Source organism: Pangasianodon hypophthalmus, chromosome 19 (assembly GCF_027358585.1).
Source record: "Pangasianodon hypophthalmus isolate fPanHyp1 chromosome 19, fPanHyp1.pri, whole genome shotgun sequence".
Classification (NCBI taxonomy): domain Eukaryota; kingdom Metazoa; phylum Chordata; class Actinopteri; order Siluriformes; family Pangasiidae; genus Pangasianodon; species Pangasianodon hypophthalmus.
The window spans coordinates 18,509,480-18,527,922 of NC_069728.1; the positions used below are offsets into that span (position 1 = coordinate 18,509,480).

The following is an 18,443-nucleotide window of genomic DNA, read 5'->3' on the forward strand; positions in this document are numbered from 1 at the left end:
AAACACTTCTGTGCATATCAGAGAATCAGTTCACAAGATCGCCTGTCTTAACTTTCATACAGACAGCATTTTTTTAAAAATGGGTGGCTTTTATAATTTCATCCCATAATTTTATCCATTGCTTTTATTTCCATCCCATCAGCAATGTCTGTGCTAATCTGAAAACTTCATAGCCATGATACCTAGTGTGTTTTCAGTGAAATGGTAATTGGTTAATTACTAATTTTATCATTCTTGTTTGTCTTTACACCTTGTTAGTCTTGTTAGTCTTTACGCCCTTCCCAGCAACACTTTGGAAACGATCTCGAAAATGATTTATATCCTTTATATCCATACTGTAGTCCGTGCAAGCCCATTAACCACAAGAACATTAACCCTTACATTAACCATTATGATGAAAGCTACAGCTCGTAAAATCTTCTCGAATCTGATTGGTTAAAAGGTGTTGATTAAATAAATGGAACTAAGAACAGATAAAAAGTACATAATGTTGTTGTTATTAAGAGGAATAAAACCATAAGGGATGTGCTGTTATAGGAAAAGGGGCGGTAATGGTGACACCGCTTCATCACACCACCTCATTGTTGATTATTTTCCTATAACAGCACAACATGGAATGTTTTATTCCTTACCTATACCTAATGTATGACCCAAATATGAAATATTATTTTATAGGAAAATAATAATAATTTAATTTTAATACAATGTTCAATTTAATTTAGTTTGTTAATAAATTAAGTGTAAATCCAAGAGAAATCATGAAAAATGATATATTTAATAGATTTTATATTTAAAAATATCCATGACCACTCTGGGTTCCACTCCAGGGCCATCCAGATATGAAAAGATGTTATTTTTTCTTTTTGGGAATATTTCATTACAGAGATACAGAACTTTAGATGATTGTATAATGCACTTTTTCACCAACCTGATTATATGTTTAATAATTTATTTATTCATGGGTTGTTGTGTGTTTCAGGGTAAGTCTCTGACGGGGAAGCGTCTGACGGGCCTCATGCAGTCGTCCTGACGAGCCCCGGGCTGTGATTAACCTTGTTAAACCCAGAGGAGGAAGCAGAGGAAGCGGCGTGATGGTGTACATCGATACAGCCGACACACGGACCATCTGCTTCACCTCGGCAGCGTAGCCACAGACTCTACGGCATGCAATAAGTCAACAAAAACCTTACAAATGCGGACCATCTGTATTTAACCTGATTATATCCAAACCTCTGATATGAGATAACAACAAAAGACTGCACATACGAATGTCAGGTTTTTATTTCTGTGTACTTTTTTCTTACCAGCAGTGACAAAGGGAACAAAACACTCACTGCTTCAATTGATATTTAAACAGTTCGTCGTCCAGTTCGTCCACTTTTCATGGTGTGGAGTAATCGTGAGCGGATGGTCATGTAGGAAGAAGAGCGTTCAGTCCCAAACATTCCACAGGAGAGAAAAGATTCAAGGGCTTCTGGTGTGTTTTCTCGGCGAGGATTTGCACAGTGTTTTACTCCAGCGTCCAGCGTGTTAAGTGTTAATACACACAGCACAACTCAGCTTCGTTTTCATATGTTTCAGACAATCAGTCCCTTCTGCGTGACTGCAGTTCATTTGAATAAGTGTTTAAACAGGTTTGTGTTACAATGTTAAATAGTTAAAGCAACTCTCCAGTGTTTTTTTTTTTTTTTTTTTTATTTTTTAAAATTTTTAAAAAAAATAATATCTATCTAGCATATCTGTAGTGTATGTGTGATTAACAAGGGGAAGAATTTTGGCACATTTCCCTGCACTGACTGAGAGAGAGAGAGAGAGAGAGAGAGAAAGTGTACAGGGTGTGCTTTTATAGGAAAATAATCAACAGGGTGGTGTGATGACGCAGACTTATTGTTACCACACCAATGTTGATTATTTTCCTAAAACAGCATTAAATGTTTTATTCCTCTTATACCACAGGAATTTCACATGATCACTAGTGCATGCTGGGAAGTCCCAGGTTTCCATAGGAACTGAAATGAGATGTTTTGGAGTGGGTTCCTCTGATGTAGAACATATTCCTTTTAAAATAATCAAACATACATATTCTCAAAACTCAAAAATCAACTCACAGACCAATTATGTGGGAAATCTACAGACCTGGCAACACTGCCACCGCTACACTGACCTTTAGACTTCCATTATTCCTGACAACCGGTTTTCACCAGGTTCTTATTTTCACTACAGGAAATTCCCAGTTCTTACAAGTGGTAATCACACATACGATACAGATATAGAGAATAGAAAATAAGTTGAAAAACACTGGAGTTGTGCTTTGGGTGCTTTCACACTTGGCGTTTCAACTTTTCAAAAAAAAAGCACAGAGTGACGTCAAGCACTTTTTTTTTTACCTCCTGACCAATCAGATTGCATGTTAAGGGAGAGTGAGAAAACCAAACATGGAGGATAAAGTGCTGGTGAAAAATGTGTCTTGTTACTAAGTGATTAAGAGATTACGAGACACGATGAATTGAAAATATTTCATTGTTGATATTCCAATGTATCGAAAAATAACAGCGTGTGTATTATCAGGACGTTCACTGGTATGTACGATGGCCTTTCAGAGCCATGTTGATTTGACTTCAAATCAACGATACAAGATTTTGAGAATAAAGTCATAAATTGTAGCAATATTTCGACAATAAAATTGTAATATGTTGAGAATGAAGTCATAATATTTTGAGAAAAAAGTCGCAATATTTCAAGAATAAAATTCTAATAGGTCAAAAATAAATTAGCAATATTTAGAGAAAAAAATCACAATAATTTGAGAAAAAAGTTGTAATATTAAAAAAAGGGAGTCGTGATAATTCGAGAATACTATAATAATACTATGACAAAATGGTACATATAACTTTCATGTGTAAAATGCAACTTTATTATGAATTCATTCTTGAAATATTACAGCTTTATTCTTAAAATCTATTTTTTTAAAAGTGGCCCTAAAACGCCATCGTAGGTACGTGATGTGACGTCTGAGTTTAACTTCATCTGCGCATACAGTCGAGTCAGCTCAAATTCTCTTGATTATCTGCCTCTAAAGCTACAGCGAAGACAGACAGCCTCCTCATGACCAGAGTTACACCAATCTTTATTTTATCTGCGTTACGAGATCGAGAGCTCAAGCTAGGTTAGTTAGTTAGCCGATACTAGCTGGGATTGGTAAGCACGTGGTTTGAGGTTGAGGCAGTATTTTTTTCCATATCAGCACAAAAAGTGCTCCAGCCAACACTTATTCTTTAACAAAAAGTGTGAAAGTGTGAAAGCAGTGTTTATGAGGTGCTTTGAGAGATGAACATAGACTGATAGCACAATGACCACGGGTTTTACAAAAATATTCATTCAACCTATGTATGCATTAATAACACAAATCTACCTTAACCTACCTAACTGTTAAACGTCTTTATCTAACCTGCCTGCCAAACTGACACTGTAAATATACTCTGAATGTAAAAGATAATCACACACACACACATACGCACACACTCTTCCCTCCCTAAGAGTCTCTGCCAACACGAGAGGACCTCATGCTCGGACGATGGCAAGGTTTCCAGTCCAGCGCTGCCTCTTTTACAAAAAAAAAAAAAAACGAACGCTGCCATTTCAGGAAGCTGTGTATCTGAAAGTGGTTCATGAAGCGCCATCACTGCCAGAGATGCATGGAGAAAAAAACAAAACAGACACTTTGAGGGTCTCATCGGTCCATAATCAGCTCATCATCAGTGCGACTGGAGGAGACGCACCTGCGAGGAACCCTTCTTCTTCTTCTCTCCTCCTGTCTCCATGTAGAACTGCTTTCTCGACGTATAGCAGTGAAACGATACGAAGCGTGTAATATAGTACATGTATTTACACTCACTGCAGCCAGTGTGCACATAGAGAATGCTGTGTAGAATATCCAGAGTGATTATTACTATTAGAGGCACAACGAGCACAAATCTATGCATGGGACATTTCTAAAAGGATTTTACAGCTTTTAGGTTTTTTTTTTTTTCAGAGATAAAAATATTAGTAAGTGATGATGATGAATAGAAGGATGTCATGTCCTGAGTCAACCAATAAACAACTCAGTATCAAAGTAGAGTCCTGGCTTTATTGTTGGTTTCATTTTCTATAATTTGGCAACTTTATATCCAAGCCAGGACATGTAAAGTTTTGGCACCCTTTAAACTTTTATAAATTTTCCATAATTACAGATTCATTTTGTCAATAGCCAAGACCTGCCTACTTTGACAAAACAAGTATGTTTGACTGATAATGAAAATGACAACAAACATGCAGGGAAATGTAGTTTACCTGCTGCTAAGTGTTACAAAAACTCTTGAAAAACTTTCAAGGATATTGTTTCATTAAGTTTGCAGCCTTCAAGATCCTGAAGCTTGTGGCCAGAAAAGTGTACAAATGATATTAAACGCTCAGCGCTGTGTAGACAAAGCATCTGAGGCTGAGACATGCGCAAATTTGACTTATCAGATCCAGAAGTCATAAAAATAGAAAATTTGAATCTATGAACCATGACGTTTGCTCCGCCCTTTTACATGACATCATTAACTTAAAGAAGATTAAGTGAAGAAACTCAGAAACGTATTAAATATGTTTAGTGATTCTGGTGCTAATTTGTTGCTGTATTTTCCTCTGTTATTCCTGTGAGAATTTAACTCGTGTGTCATGCTGATGTCACGGGGTGACATCGTTATTGCTAGCACAGTTATGGTGGAGTTTAACAGAAGTTCAATGATCTCAAACGTACGTGATTACGGTCAGGTTTCATTCTTAAATCCTAAAAACAAAAAAGAACAAAACAAGAGCTTCTTTTCTCATTCACCATTTTCCAGCATCATATTAAATGCTGAAGTGTAGAAGTAGTGGAGCTGTTTGTGCAAACACTGGACTCAAAGTCCCAGAATTCCATGCAGCTGTATACAACACTGAGTTACGGGATGTTGAAGGATGCAATCTTAATGAAACAATATCCTTTAAAGTTTTTCCAGAGATTTTGTAACAGTTAGCAGCAAGTAAACTACGTTTCCCTGCATGTTTGTTGTCATTTTCACTGTCAGTCAAATGTACTCTTTTTGTAAAAGTAGGCTAGTTAGCAATCTACGAGATGACGAGCGTGACGGCGTTGATGGTCGTATTAGTGTGAAAGTTGAAGCTTTGGGAGCTGATGTGTTTGAGTGCACAGATGAGGAGGTGAGAGAGCTGGACTAAAGGTTTAAACGACTAAAGCGCCACTGCATCCCTCTCTTTAGGAAGAGATGAAGCAAAGGTTAAATCCTACAGACACCACGATCAGCAGGTAATCGAACGGCATTGTGGGTAATGTACGAAAACCATTAACCAAAGAAATGACAACATTTTTAAGAAATTCATTATGAAATACATTTTTGATGATGTTGAAGATCGTGTGTTAATTATACAGATTACTGTGCAAATCTCTGAGGGTGGATTTTTCCTTTAAAGTCACGTTTTGTTGTTGTGTTTTTCTGAGAATTCGGGAATTTCTGATCTTTTCAGTGAGTCAGTTCATTTGACTCAGCTCACCAAGAAGAGTCGACTCTTTTGGCACCCGTATGGCTCTTTGCCACTTTTTTCCTATAAACTGGAGAAAGTTTGTGATGATTTTGTCCAGTGATTATTCTTCTTTGCCAAAGTATGGCTGCAACTGTTTCATAAAAATCATTCTCTGCCTTTTAAATAGCAAAATAACGTTACTGTGCAATGCATTTTATAAGTCTGTTTAAATCACAGTGCAATCAACAAGCCACTAGAGATGTGTACAAATCCTTGCATTAATGTTATTGTGCTGCTGCGTCTGTGCTTCATTAAGATTTCAATTTCCTCTGGATAACTGATCGCTTCCTCTTAAATACTCTGAGTACATACAACACACACACACACACACACCTCAGAGTCAAACACATGACTCACTATTCACGCTTGTGAACAGCTCGGATGTTGAAAAGACATTTTCATAGAAGCATTTTAATTGAATTACGCTACAAGAGTAACAGCAATGATTACATCTCCAAAAAAAACCCAAACATATGGCTCATACAGTATACGAGTCGTTCTCAACGTTCAACTAGAAGAACCGACTCATGACCTTAATTTTAACATCTTTACAATTATTAGTTAGTTTGTCAGCTTAGTAACGTGAGTCCAGGTCTATATAAGAAATATATAGCGTCAAGTGTATCTATGATATGCACCCAAAATTAATTTTTTTCAATTAATTTTAATAACCGTTCCACCCAGAAACATCAAGTTCAGCACCTGCATAGCACAAAAACGTTCCCCACGTAAATCCCGACGTATCTCATTGATCTTCAGTTGTCAGGTTTGGATTTGGCCCTCAGTGACTGTCCTCCTCTGTTTCCAGCTCAGCAATAAATCTCTCACTTTAAAACGAAACATTTTATTGTTGTTTTTAATCGTGAGATCTGACTCTCACTGACATTCTTAAATGAGCTGGTTTTTAAGTCAGAATTCTATTTTTGGCATTTTTATGAAAGTATCTTCCTCAAAAGAAATCGCACTAGTGTGAAGAATTACAAACTGTTTGTAGCTTTTTAAAAATCCATTCAGTAAATTTAACAAAAAAAAATTCACATGCTAAACTAAAGTGATAAACACTCACATTGAAGGTGTAAGGATGGATTTGTTCTTGTGACATCTTCAGAGTTAATGTGTAGGCTATTTATTCTTTTTTTCAAGCAGATTTGACCCAAGCCTTTGACTCTGTGTGGTTTAAAAGAGTGACTTTACACGGAGGCTCCAGCTTTGAGGCCCTCTGACTCCTCGGGCCCCTGGGCCTGTTCCTGGTAAGAACATTCAGTAATCTAGCTCAGTGACCTGTTTGTCTTTGTGTGTGGTGCCCTCTAGTGTCAAACAGTAAGAAGTTCAACTACATTCATCATAAAATCATCCGCAACATGCATCATTTAAAGTTGCATTTATTAAACTATGGAAAGTGACGAGGACAACATTTGTAAGAAAAAGCAAAAACAAACAAATGGCAGAAACAGGAAATGATTAAAAATCACTATTAAACTATTCATCTGCTTGTTGATATATCCTCAAAATTTGCAGTTGTCCATTTAAAAAAAAAAAAGTCTTTAAACTGCTTTGTCTGTTAGACAGTCCTTGCCAGGAAGAGATAAAATATTCAGCAGATGTGAGGATTGGTCTTGATGAATTGGCTCTGAAAATAGAGCCTCTAATGCATTATAGAGAACAGAGGAGGAAGAAGAAGAGACGACAAGCGAGAACATCCAGACAGAAATAGAGACGCTAATATATGATGAGGGAAGAAGTACAAAAAAAAAAAAAAAGAGCAGGGATATCACTAATCTAGTGGAAGATACACACTAAACACATGACAACTGTTTCCAGGCAATTTTATATTCTTTTGAAGGAAAATCTTGCATCCTGTCCAAAATCCAAATCTCAGCTGTTATATTTTGCAATTATATTTTTTGTATAATGTACAGAATTTAAAGGGGCAGTTTGTAATATTTCTGTTTCCTTTAAAACTGAATTGCAATCACAATAAATCAACGGTTGCTTTTAAAATAAAGGGCAAGGCTGAGCAGGGGGCAGAGTTTAAATACAACCAGGAGCCTGAAATAAAGCTGATATGAGCCGAATCCACTGTATCGTCAATCACAGTTTATCTGAAGCATCTTAAAAATTATAGGATTATTACAGTTCTAGAAAAAAAGTCTACAATTTACTTTAAAAAAAAATGAAAGTGACAGACAAACACCAGAAACAGGCTGGCATTTGGTGTGAAAGTTTATACAAAGCATTTATCATACATATTAAAACTGAGTGCATTAAAATACAGATTTGTATGATTATTTAAAAACTCGCATCTCATTTAAAATCTGACTTTAAGCTGATTTTAAAACGAAGACCTTTTCTAAGCTGATGTGTTTCATTCTGATTTTCAAAAAGATATCTCGTGTTGCTTTTTTTCCCAGAGTTGTGAGGTAGATTTCTGAGTGGAGTGTGTGTGACTTTGTGCGGTGTAGGTGAGATGGATGAACGTTGTTCGGGTCGGCACTCGATTCTGCTCTTATGGAAGAAGGAAACTTCTTTTACGGTGTTTATGGTTCTCCAAAAGCAGACGCCTTGTCCTTTAGTAAGTCCAAACAAAGATGGCAGCTCCAGCTTCCTGTAAACATTTATGGAACATTTACAGCATGGATGTGATGTGATGTGTGTGTGTATGTGTGTGAGTGTGTGTGATGTAACAACAAATACAAGGCGTTAATTAATGCCTTGTTATTTGTTTAACAAAGCACAAATTAGACACTCTGTATTCTCTATGTAGTCTTTATTCACAAAGAACTGTATTGTTATATAAACAGTTGATATGTGTTTAAATTTGATTAATAATCACATTATTAGTTGTGATAATATGCAATAAACACTAATAAAATCTCATTTTGCAAATTATTGAGCATGAAATAATAACCAAAATATCTAATCTAATTAGTCTTTTTAAGAAATCCCTTATACCTGTTCCTTAAAATAAAGCTTTAGCCAGTAGTTTAATAGTTTAAACCAATAGCTAGAAACTTTTATAAAATAGAAGTTTTGAATATGGGTCTGATGTTTTCTGAGTGATTGAATTGACTACACAATGAATTGAGTCATTTACAAGAATTTTATCACCAAAAAACCTTTCCCATTGGTCATCTATCCATTACTCAAAGTTGTTTTCTGGTTCCTGCACAAGAATCAACAGAATCGAACGGTACCCGGCAGCGGAGATTAAATATGCGTTCATTCATTTCTTAATCTTCAGTAAGCACTTTATTCTGTTCAGGGTCATGGTGGATTCAGAGGCCGCGATCACTGAGCATGAGGTAGAGAGGCCAGTTCATCACACGGCACCGTGCACTACGCTCATTCACACCCGGGGCGATTTAGCACAAACAGTCCACCTACTGATATGTATGTTTGTGGGAGTTGGGAGAAAACTGGAGAACGCAGAGGAAACCCACATGGACACTGTAAGCTGTAAGGCTACATGATGCACCACCGTGCCTCTCGATTCAATTTTGATTTAAAATAAAATTTATCCAAATATTAATATCTGAATGTTTGAACTGGTAAATGGGAGTGATGATAATGGCTGAGGCTTGGTTAAATACTATATTTTACAATATTTTACAATATTTTTCAAATTTCGCATGGTTTATGACAAGGGTGTCCAATCTTATCCACTTATCAAGGGTGTCCAATCTTATCCACTTATCATTCTGACCAATCATGAGCCACACCTGAGGAGACCTGTGTGTCAGTCGACTATTAGGTGTGTTTCCTGGAATTAAAAGCCTATAAGATTGGGAACCTTATTTGTTTACAATGTTTATTACATGTTTATCTTTATTTGGTACAGGATTATGGGATTGCTATTTATCCAAAATAAGGTGCACATCTCTAATAGTGCTGAATGTTGCTGTATATATCATTGCTGATTTTCGGCACGTTGCCTGTGTGTATGTGTGTAAGTGTGTGTAAGTGTGTTGTGAGTTTTACCTTCAGGCGGCTGAGTCATGGGTGGCTTGAGGCAGTACATGTGATATCCCCGATCACAGTCGTCACAGAACAGGAGCTGATCCTGAGAGAGACGACACACAGAGTTACCGCTGTTACACGACACACACTCACTTCAGGTTTGAAGAACACACCAGCGTGTGAAAAAGCCAATGATGAGCGGAGCGTTATGAGTGTTATAAGCTCTTACGTCGTTCTCTGAGGTGCCACACAGGCTGCACGATTTACACTCGATACACTGCCACTGGTACGTCCTCACCGCCTGCATCATGTTCTCTGTGAACTGAAGGCAAGTCGGGTGGCCTGAAAGAGAAAAGAGAGAATAGACAGATTACACACCTGTCAACGTGAGCTCTCTTTTAGTCTGTTAAAAGAGAAGTTTGTAAGTTTAGCTCCCTCTACTGCCTGTGAGGCAAACTGCACTTACAGTGAAAACACTCGCAATTAAAAGAAACAAACGTGAGGAATAAAACACTTTGTGTCACGCTGTTATAGAAAATTAATCAACAGCCAGACGGTGTGATGAAGCGCAGTTACTGTTACCAACCCGGAGTTGATTATTTTCCTATAACAGCACATCCAAATGTGTTTTATTCCTCTTACATCACAATGCTAAAAACTTTTATTTATTAAAGAATGACTTGTCATACTTTTTATCCATTTACAGTTACATTTAATATTGTGGAACATCCATGAAGCAAGTTAGTTCCTGTTCTCACTTATGTTATAGCAGCTATAAACAGTCACCAGGCTCTTCTCTCTCTCTCTCTCTCTCTTAAAGTTAATAATTAAATCATTGATAGAATGATGTTTTCTGTAAGGAGATGTTTATGTAACATTTATGGAAGGAGTCTCCAGTGTCAGAGCTTTCTAACAGTCAGCAGTAAAGCTGTAACTTTTCTGACATCTTCAGAACAGAGGCGTTTACGCTTTGCGGTTTCTCAGTAACATGACAAGCTGCATAACTGTAACATAGTGAAGGTTGTAACACTGACAATCATTACGCTGTTATAACCTTCACTGTGTATGTATTGTACAGTTATACAGAAGGTAATCATACTGATGTTTCCACTAAGATAAGGAGACATGGCAGAGCTTCTTTTCAGTACCAAACATGTACTGAGCTCCAAAGTCAGCTGTCATACAGTTCTAATATAATTCTGCACAGAAAGTGTCATTAAGCCTTTATAAATGCTTATGTAGGTTTATAACAGTTGTCATGACCTTCTAAAATAATTCAGCATGGAAAGTGACATAACGCAGCCTTATGCTGACAAAAATCTGTCACTCAACTCAGATTTATGTCTGCTGTAAAATAAAACTAAAGAAGGCAGTCTTTACAACAAGGTATGCCTGTTGGATTAAACCTTTATAAATGTTTATATAGGGTAATAACAGTTGTCATGACGTTCTAAAATAATTCAGCCTGGAAAGTGCCATAATGCTACATTATGCACAGGCTAATGTAGCGTGCTTTAGCAGACACTTTCAGTTAATGGTGCAAAATCTTTCATTTCTTACTAGTATGAATAATGTGGAAATTTCTGTAGAAATGATTGAAAAAATAGTTTATGACATTGTCTCAGAACAAGTGTATTAGGAAGCGGGGGGGGGGGGACAGTTTGGAAACCTGCCTTCCAGTCCAGAATGTTTGTTAGTGCTTTCAAGCAGTTAAATGTCTGAGTGAAAGTGCTGTCATGACAGCCATTGCTAATGGTAACTCTAGTTAGCATGCTAAATCTAGTTAATCCACCATTGGTGAGAATGGGGGTAGGTTCAATGAGTAAAAAAAATCATTCAGATCTTATTCCACTCTACTCATTTAACCATTAGAGATTTTTATTTTCCACAAATCTTACCTAATGCACTTTTAAAAGTATGCAATTTCAGACAAAGCTTTGATAGATATGTTGTCTCAAAACCTTTCTCTCTGGAGGTAACCTGCATGTAAAGTGTCACATGGTTCCCACATCTCCTGTCCTACCTGGCAGAAATTCTCAGTGAAATCAAACAAAGATAAAAACCTAATGCACCAGTTGGCTCTGTTAACTCCAGTAATTGCTAAGTAAGTAGCGCGTATGAACTTCATCTAACTACCGTATATCCGAAAGCATACCCTGTTTGTTATGCAGTGCTCGAAGTGGCCCGGTACTCGCCGGTACACACTACCGGCACGCCTACATTTTACTCTTTGGCGTACCGTAACTTTTTCTCGCGTACTGGCACTTCTCACATGCCACCAGTACTCTTTTCTTCCCCTCTCCATATCAGGTTCTGGGTGATTCATAATTACCCTGTATAAACTACATTACCCAGGGGGCACTATGTGACGCTCACCTGTCCCCATTCTCTCAACGAGTCTCAAGATAAATAATGAAAATCTGTCACTGGACTATCTATCACTACCTATTGTAATAAGCCTTTATAAATGTTTATGTAGGTTATCATATAATTCAGCCCAGAAAGTGTCATAACACATCCTTAATTCAATGGAAATCTGGTTTATGTCAAGTGGAAATCAAAACTGAAGAAGGCAGCCTTTACGACAATTTATGCCTGTTGGATTAAACCTTTATAAATATTTACGTAGGGTAATGACAGTTGTCATTACGTTCTAATAAAAGATGCAGCCCAGAAAGTCTTTATAAATATTTATGTAGGGTAATGACAGTTGTCATTACGTTCTAATAAAATATGCAGCCCAGAAAGTGCCATAACAAAAATCTGTCAACTGGGAAACAAAATCAAAAAGGAAGCCATTTATGACAGCTCATGCCTGCTGAAATAAGCCTTTCCAAATGTTTAATGACAGTTGTGATGACGTTCGAATAACATGCAGTCCACAAAGTGCTATAATGTTACCTTATATTGACAAAATTTTAGGTTTGTGCCAAGTGGACATCACAACTGAAGCATTCAATCTTTACCTGTTGGATTAATCCTTTATAAATGCTTGTGTACATTAATGAGCGTTGTCATGATGAAATATAATTCAGCCCAAAATGTGGCTGGATGCTGCTTTAGGTTGACGAAAATCTGTCACTTGGCTCAGGTTTATGCAAAGTAGACATCAAAATTGAAGAATTCTGTTTTTACAACAAATAATGCCTTCTGGAATAAGCCTTTATAAATGTTTATGTATGTTGAAGACAGCAGTTATTAAGGGTTAATGTACAGTATGTGTTATGTAGCAATATGAACACTGCCATTAAGTAAATGAATAAATTGATGTAGAGACGTCATGTTTCGCATTTATGTCCAGGGAATGCCACTCATTCTTTCTGCATTTTCCTGTCAGGAGCAGACCTTAGAGAGATGTTTTTTTTTTCTTTTTCTGTGGTTCTGATTGGGTCTTACCTCTGAGCTTGGTGTTTTTCTTTCAGAACCTTCTCACAGGTCCGCACAGATCTTCTCAATCTCATTTGCCCAGTTTTGGTGATAACACACTCATGATCTTCTCTTCAGCTGGTTTATTAGCAGCTGGGAAAAACTCTGTTTACGGTCTCCACTTACAGATGTTTTTATGTCTCTCCCACTTTTAGAAGTCTATAATAGTTTATTTTATTGAGAAAATTGAGAATATTGCTAAAGAGAGACTTCTTTGTCTCCCAACCCACACTTCTTTAAAGACAAGGCTACATAATCATCATTCTGTAGAAAACATTTCCCAGCGCTTGAAAATCCAGTATCCAGGAAAATGAATAATTCCTCAAGCCTGGTGTTCTGCTTGTTACTTTTGTCTATCTGCACTGTGAAAGTCCGCTCTCGTCGTCCGACTGCAGCCTGTCCAGCTCGTCTTCCTCGAAGCCGTGAAAGGTGGACGCCTCACTTTCAGAAGTGTCGTCGAAAAAGTCCTGAAGTCCACCCGGGCTCGTCTCGCTCTGGCGTCCGGCTGACATGTACGACGGACATATCAGCATCGCGGCAGAAACACAACACAAGCAGTCAGCCAGGCTTCAAAACACTTCTCAGACTGAACAGTTAAACACATGTAGCCTGGGGCATAATGCCTAAAGCTACAATAAAGGTCAGTGCTGGTCATTCTTACAGTTTGACCGTTTTTCATATTATTTTTTTCTTTTACTTATTTCTCTCTCTCTCTCTCTCTGTGAGCACATCCATGAGCAGGAAAACAGTTTGAGAATGAGTGACACATCCACAGGACATCAGAAAGAGAAAACATAAAAAATATGTAAAATATGAGAAAGAAAATGGAAATGGAGGTAACGTGATGGCGCCCTAAACCACTTACTAAGATTCCAAACACATATAAACGGTATATAGTAATAATAATAATAAAAAATTCTTTGTATCATCATGTGTATTTTTAGGTCTTCCAACATTAGATTTAAAACCACTCAGAAATTTCCAGCCAAAACACAATGAGAGGTTTATGCTCTCAAAATACATGCAGAGAATGAACACTCACACATCAAAACAAGGGCAGGATGCCAAAATGAACAAAGCTGTCAAGTTCAATGCACAACCACCTAAATAACATCCCTGTGAATTAACCAGCACATCCTCACTTTCATTACAATAAATACTTACATAAAATATTATTATTGATACATAATTCTAAGCTCACTCACTCATGAAATTAAATTCTGGATTGTGATTGATCAGAAGGTGTTGATTAATTTTCTATAACAGCAGCTCTGACAGAGTGCAGGTTTATATTAATGCATTATCGTTTCTATAGCAACAGCTAATTCACAGGGACTTATACAGCGCATGCTGCACATAAACAGATTAAAAATGTGTGAAATCGTTGATATGGTGAAGTTTTCTTATTCTAAGGAGACATTTATGGAAGGAGTCTCCAGTGTCAGCACTGTTAGTGTAGGTCAAATTGCTGTGGTATATGAGGAATAAAACATTTCAGGTTTCGTTGTTATAGAAAAACACTCTGGAATACTCTAAAGGATGACCCGTGATGATGATCAATCTTTAATGTAAATCCGAACCACAGCCAAGTATGAAAATATGATTTGATGGTACAGGTGCATGTAAAGGTGACTGCAATGGAATATTCCACACAATGATATTAAAATGAATGATGCCTATGGAGTAGTAACTGTAGCGTAGTAACTGTAGCGTAGTAACTGTAGCATAGTAACTGCAGTATAGTAACTGCAGCATAATAACTGTAGCATAGTTACTGTACCATGGTAACTGTAGTATAGTACCTGTAGCATAGCAACTGTACCATGGTAACTGTAGTATAGTAACTATACTACCTGTAGTATAGTAACTGTTGCGTAGTAACTGTAGCATAGTAACTGTAGCATAGTAACTGTACCATGGTAACTGCAGTATAGTAACTGCAGCATAATAACTGTAGCATAGTTCCTGTACCATGCTAACTGTAGTATAATACCTGTAGCATAGCAACTGTACCATGGTAACTGTAGTATAGTAACTATACTACCTGTAGTATAGTAACTGTTGCGTAGTAACTGTAGCATAGCAACTGTAGCATAGTAACTGTCGTATAGTAACTGTAGCATAGTAATTGTAGTATAGAAACTGTAGCGTAGTAACTGTAGTATAGTAACCATAGTAACTGTAGCATAGTAATTGTAGTATAGAAACTGTAGCGTAGTAACTGTATAGTAACTACAGTAACTGTAGCATAGTAACTGTAGCATAGTAATTGTAGTATAGAAACTGTAGCGTAGTAACTGTAGTACAGTAACTACAGTAACTGTAGTATAGTAATTGTAGTATAGAAACTGTAGCGTAGTAACTGTAGTACAGTAACTATAGTAACTGTAGTACAGTAATTGTAGTATAGAAACTGTAGCGTAGTAACTGTAGTACAGTAACTATAGTAACTGTAGTATAGTAACTATAGCAACTGTAGCATAGTAACTGTAATATAGTAACTGTAGTATGGTAACTAGTGCTTCCAAAATGGTGGTCAAACTCACCGGAGCGTCCGCAGTCTGAACACGACACCAGCTCCTCGGCTTGGCCCGTCTTCCTGTTAGAGCCCGAGTCCCCGAGACAGAAGTCGCAGTAGTCGTTAGCGATGACCGCACCGTCAGGTCCCTTCTGCACTACAGGATTCCAACGATCAAAAATAAGATTTCACTTTCACTCACAATCAGACAGGACACAATCACACTCACGTGTTTAACTTACGCTTGTGGTTTTGAGTCTTATTTTCGGGTGGTGATTGAGGGATCTCGGGTTCTCTCTCCTCCTCGCCTTCCTCCTCAGCCAGGTGTGTGTGGGTGTAGTGGTAGCTCAGACCAGGCCGATTCTTATAACGTTTACCACAAACTACAACACAGTGAGTCATAAAGTCAACATGACATCAAACACTGATCTAAAAATAGTGCAACGCTAAGCTCGTGTTAACGCTGAGATGCTAAAACGCTATGAGGTAGCAAACTAGATGTTTCACATGAACTACAGAGAACCTACATAGGAACTATACCAAGATTACGATGATCTTTAGGAATTAATAGCAATTCTTACTTGAGCACAAAATTTTCTGTACACTATGACTGGTAGAGACGGACTGACGTAACTGATGAAGTTAGATATTAAAATTTAGCCAGAGATGCGCGGTAGTATAGTATCTTTATTAATAACTGCAAATTAGTTTAATCCTGCGTCATAAAACTGACATAACACTGTCTAGTCATAAGACTGACATAACACTGCCTAGTCATAAAACTGACATAACACTGTAGTCATAAAACTGACATAACATTTTCTAGTCATAAAACTGACATAACACTGTCTAGTCATAAAACTGACATAACACTGCCTAGTCTTAAAACTGACATAACACTGTCTAGTCATAAAACTGACATAAAACTGCCTAGTCATAAAACTGACATAACACTGCCTACTCTTAAAACTGACATAACACTGTCTAGTCATAAAACTGACATAACACTGTAGTCATAAAACTGACACAACACCGTAGTTGTAAGACTGACAGAACACTGACGTAAGCCTGTCTAGTCATAAGACTAACATAACACTGTCTAGTCATAAGACTGACATAACACTTCCTAGTTATAAAACTGACATAACACTTCCTGGACATAAAACTGACACAATATTGTCTAGTCATAAGACTGATATAACACTGTCTAGTTCTAAAACTGACATAACACTGTCTAGTCATAAGACTGACATAACACTTCCTAGTTAAAAAACTGACATAACAATGTCTAGTCATAAAACTGACACAATATTGTCTAGTCATAAAACTGACATAACACTGTCTAGTCGTAAAACTGACGTAACATTGTCTCATCGTAAAACTGACACAATACTGTCTAGTCATAAGAGTGACATAACACTTCCTAGTCATAAAACTGACACAATACTGTCTAGTCATAAAACTGACACAATACTGTCTAGTCATAAGACTGACATAACAATGTCTAGTCATAAGACTGACATAACACTGTCTAGTTGTAAGACTGTCATAACACAGTCTAGTCATAAAACTGACATAACAATCTCTAGTCATAAAACTGACATAACACTGTAGTCGTAAGACTGACATAACACTGTCTAGTCACCAATAAACCAGTAGCCAAGATCACTATTAAGCTAGCTAACATTAGGCTAACTTATACAGTATACTGTGTAATTAAAACCAGTACACAGGTTCACTAGCAAGCTATCTCACATTAGACTAGCCATGGTTGCCAGGAAACCAGCTAACATTTGGCTAATAATTGTAAATAAATCAGGTAGACAGCTTTGCTAAGTATTATGTAATTTAAAGCAAGATAGCTAACTTTAGGCTAACGTATGTTGCGTAAACAAGTAGCCAAGCTCGGTAGCAAGCTAGCTAACAAATGCAAATTGGATAGAGATATTTGTATTTTCTTTCAGGGAAAATATTTTTATGTAAATATTGGATTATTAGCTTGAATTCTGTAGGAAGTGGTTGGTTTTGTTTGCTACATCACACTGAGCTACACTTTGGTTCTCTCTAAAGTGCTAGCAAACACAAACTCATACAAAATGGAAAGTCAGTTCATGCACGTTAGCATTGTTACATTCAGAGCTAGATTTACTGTAGTGAAGCAGATTAGCTTATATTCAGTAAAGCTGTTAGCATATAGGAAACAGCAATCTTAGCCATGCATGCTAGATTTTAGCAGACAGCTAAACTACAGATTAAAAACATATCAAGAATGTGTTAGAGGGAGGTTAGGTGCAGCCGGTTTATTAAACTCCAGTGGAATTCTGTAAATACAGACGGCTAATTACGGCTAAAGCCCCGTCATGCCTCGTCATTTGCGTCATCTAAAAATCTGAGCAAGAAGAAGATCATGATCATGGCCGTATACCTGAGTCAGCACTTTTTGAGTTATGCTTTTGTTTGTATCTGTCTGGAATAGGGAAGAAACAAAGCAAAAGGAGAGACAGAAAAATAAAAAAAACAGTTTCATTCAAAGATGCGTCTGGAATTTTATTTATTTATTTATTTTTTGTCAGGTAGACACATGCTCTCGAGGATAACGTCCATGCTGAAATGGAAAAAAAAAACACAGCCTGAAGCATCAAACCCATTAAAGTCACAGCGTTCATAATGCAGCAGACATGAAACGATGTTTTAATATGAAATTTTGACGTTTTATGTCGTTAAATTCCCACAGAATGTCTCGTTACAAACCGTTACAAATAATCTGTGTAAAATAATACAAATGTTTTAATGTCCAAAAAAAATTTTTTACCTCGAAGCACCTTTATTCTCATTAACAATACCAGAATCTAAGAATATTTGCGATTCGCTGACACAACATTCTTCAGCTAGCTTAGCATGCCAAAATTTTCCCGATACCCCTAAAAGACGT

The 18,443-nt window shown here is 37.0% G+C and overlaps 2 protein-coding genes across 5 annotated transcripts in view; one reads left to right on the forward strand and one right to left on the reverse strand.

Annotated features, from left to right (window-relative positions):
* The window catches only part of rgs6 (regulator of G protein signaling 6), a 115,484-nt gene extending 111,201 nt beyond the window's left edge, over window positions 1-4,283 (forward strand). Inside the window, exon 18 of the mRNA XM_053242140.1 lies at window positions 980-4,283. Within this exon, the coding sequence (XP_053098115.1) occupies window positions 980-1,030 (51 nt within the window). The 3' untranslated portion in view covers window positions 1,031-4,283. The remainder of the gene's footprint in view (window positions 1-979) is intronic.
* Window positions 4,284-6,976: 2,693 nt separating this feature from the next.
* Window positions 6,977-18,443, reverse strand: part of dpf3 (double PHD fingers 3) — a 33,582-nt gene continuing 22,115 nt past the window's right edge. For 2 of the 4 annotated variants that reach the window (XM_026948162.3, XM_026948161.3), the window contains exons 7-12: window positions 17,937-17,978; window positions 15,754-15,894; window positions 15,540-15,668; window positions 9,797-9,909; window positions 9,589-9,670; window positions 6,977-8,215 (exon numbers count right to left, since the gene is read on the reverse strand). In XM_026948162.3, coding sequence (XP_026803963.1) covers window positions 8,148-8,215; window positions 9,589-9,670; window positions 9,797-9,909; window positions 15,540-15,668; window positions 15,754-15,894; window positions 17,937-17,978 — 575 coding nt within the window. In that variant the 3' untranslated portion in view covers window positions 6,977-8,147. Of the gene's footprint in view, window positions 8,216-9,588; window positions 9,671-9,795; window positions 9,910-12,963; window positions 13,499-15,539; window positions 15,669-15,753; window positions 15,895-17,936; window positions 17,979-18,443 lie in introns of those variants that run through there. The other 2 variants (XM_026948163.3, XR_003404857.3) reach the window with 2 other exon arrangements.